Source organism: Sinocyclocheilus grahami, unplaced genomic scaffold (assembly GCF_001515645.1).
Source record: "Sinocyclocheilus grahami isolate Dianchi unplaced genomic scaffold, SAMN03320097.WGS_v1.1 scaffold456.1, whole genome shotgun sequence".
Lineage (NCBI taxonomy): Eukaryota > Metazoa > Chordata > Actinopteri > Cypriniformes > Cyprinidae > Sinocyclocheilus > Sinocyclocheilus grahami.
Genome location: NW_015505635.1, coordinates 442270 through 445030, shown reverse-complemented (window position 1 = coordinate 445030; position 2761 = coordinate 442270). Strand labels below are relative to the sequence as shown.

At 39.2% G+C, this 2761-nt stretch overlaps 1 protein-coding gene across 3 annotated transcripts in view; it reads right to left on the bottom strand.

Moving 5' to 3' along the window:
• The window catches only part of tcf3a (transcription factor 3a), a 45443-nt gene that overhangs the window by 22217 nt on the left and 20465 nt on the right, over window positions 1-2761 (bottom strand). For 2 of the 3 annotated variants that reach the window (XM_016234641.1, XM_016234640.1), the window contains exon 4: window positions 1273-1343. In XM_016234641.1, the coding sequence (XP_016090127.1) occupies window positions 1273-1343 (71 nt within the window). Of the gene's footprint in view, window positions 1-116; window positions 174-1272; window positions 1344-2761 lie in introns of those variants that run through there. The other variant, XM_016234642.1, reaches the window with a different exon arrangement.

Sequence of the window (2761 nt, the reverse complement as noted above, 5' to 3'; positions counted from 1 at the left end):
TGAGAGTAACGCAATTTCAATTCTCTGTGTGTATGTGCTGTACATGTGGAAGAATTGACAATAAAGCAGACTTGAATATGACCCAAAGAATCAAATAAAAGCAGAGATTCACTTACTGCTCTGGACTGAATAACGTCTATAGCCGTAATAAGAAGACATTTCTTACTTGAATGCTGCTTTTAAATGCTCTGGTGTGAAGATAAACAGAGGATTGTGTGCGGCTCACTCAGGGCGGGGTCACGGCTAACACGGCTGTGTCAATCAACACTGGTGGGCGGGGCTTGTAAATTGTGATGTCACTTTACAGATTCTGTGATCAGTAAACTCTGAGACACTGCTCATGATTTATAGAGATTTTAAAAAAAAGAGCGGGTGGATTTTTTATCATTACAGGGTGGTTGTGTACACACACTGCCAACACACATTTCAGTTCAAACAACATGTGAAAGTGAATTTTGCATAATAGGTGCTCTTATTAAAGTGTATTATTAAAACGCACTTAAAATTATGTATTTTTAAATGTTTATATATATATATATATATATTTTTTTTTAACATGCATTGCTAAGAACTTCATTTGAACAACTTTAAAGATGATTTTCTCAATATTTAGATTTTTTTGCACCCTCAGATTCCAGATTTTCAAATAGTTTCATCTCAGCCAAATATTGTCCTCCTATCCTAACAAACATACATCAATGGAAAGATTAGTTATTCAGCTTTCAGATGATGCATAAATCTCAATTTCGAAAAATTGACACTTAAGACTGGTTTTGTGGTCCTGGGTCACAAATGGTCATGAAAAATGTTGGCACCTTGACTAAAATTACAGCCTGCTTGTTTATGAGCAAAATAGGTCACGGAGAGAATAGGACGCATCATTCACACACGTGATGCGTCTAACATTCATGAAGTCTGACAGGTGAGAGATTAGCACTAGACAGGGCAGGTAAACATGAGCATCGCTAACAACGGCCGGCTAATCTCAGCCACTGACCGACTGACCTACAAACACGCGTCTGCTGAACTTCCCGTCTACAGCTACACGCCGCTCTGCTTTAAACAAACCATCGAGACATCCTGAAGTGGACTAGATATCTGCTGCAGTCAGGTTTGTTTCCTTTAGGGATTAAGGTCTGATGGGAAAAGCAAAGCACCACCAGAGACGCTCCGTCCTCACTCACAGGCCCAGCTTCACTAATTTCTGCATTTCATCAGAGTCTGTGACTCTGTCTTATGACAGAGTGAGTGCACATGTGTGTGTTTTCGTACCCGTGCGCCAAATGCGGGACCGTTCGCTTCTCCTGAAGCCCAAGAGCCGGAGCCACTTCTTTCATCTAAACCTGAAAAACAAACAAACATTATTAATACTTAGAACTAGATATGCACCGATTTAGAAATGTTGGCTGATAACAAATGATTATGAATTTGACATTCAAAACAAGAATTGTAAAGTTTTTGAGTCTCTTCTGCTCCCCAAGGCTGCATTTGTTTGTTCAGAAATGCAGTAAAATTCTAAAATATTATTACCATTTAAAACATCTGTTTTCTATGTGAATATATTGTGAAATGTAATTTATTCCTGTGATCAAAGCTGAATTTTCAGCATCATTACTCCAGTCTTCAGTGTCACATGATCTTCAGAAATCAGTATAATATGCTGACTTGCTTCTCAAGAAACATTTCTGATTATTATCAATGTTGAAAACCATTCATGTTTTTGTGGAAACTGTGATGAATTTTATTTTTCAGGATTCTTTGATGAATAGAAAGTTTAAAAGAACAGCATTTATTTGAAATAGAAATCTTTTGCCACATAAATGTATTTACTGTCACTTCTGATAAATTTAATGCAGTCTTGATGAATAAATGTAATAATTTCCTTATTCCTTAAAAAAAAACGGTAGTGTATTTTAAAAATGCATCTACTTGATCTCCAATAATGTATAGCATATACAACAAACAACATGAACGCACTGCAGAAAAGACAAAAAAACATTTTGGATTGGAAAACATGCCACAGAAAATTAAATGTTTGTGCAAAACTAAAAATTTACTTGTGAGACGTGTGCATGCATGATTAGTAAACTAATAGGTCTTAACGAAGCCCTGTATACTTGGGCTGATTTCAGGTTGACGAGACGAGCTTCTTAAGCCTCTTTCACACAAGGTTGTTCAGACACAACAGATTTTGTTTGTTAAATCGTTCTCATATTCGGTGTCTGCATTATCCGCACTATCAGGTCAGGTAACGACCAGACTGAAGCTCGATGGTCAAACTGCGTTTTGTTTGTGTCTCTGCCATCTTTACCAGCTGATGTGTGATTTGACATGTCAAGCAAACCTCAAAGGTTTCGAAACCACAAATGTCCCAGCGACCGAATGCACAAAGGCAGGAAAGACGCAGAACGGAAGAATTTTAAAGATCGACGGTGCAGAAATTTCCCGAAAACCGTCTCCCCCTTAATGCTCTGGAGAGAAGCAGCTTAACTGTGCGCTGATTTGCATAATTGTGCATATTAATGAGGTCTCTGCTTATGCATATTCATAGTTTTTGTTTTGTTGTCTAATTAAAAAGGGGGAAGGGGGGGGCGATCATGACAGCGCCAGCGACGGAGCGGAACAGAAGTACAGCGGACGGGTGAATTACGACTCGAGAGCCACTGGTGTGACAAACGCGATCCGTGGAAGGGGGGGGGGGCTGGGGGGGGTTGCAGGGTTGGGTCAGGAAATTCAATAAAAAGGCAAGGGACGAGGGGCC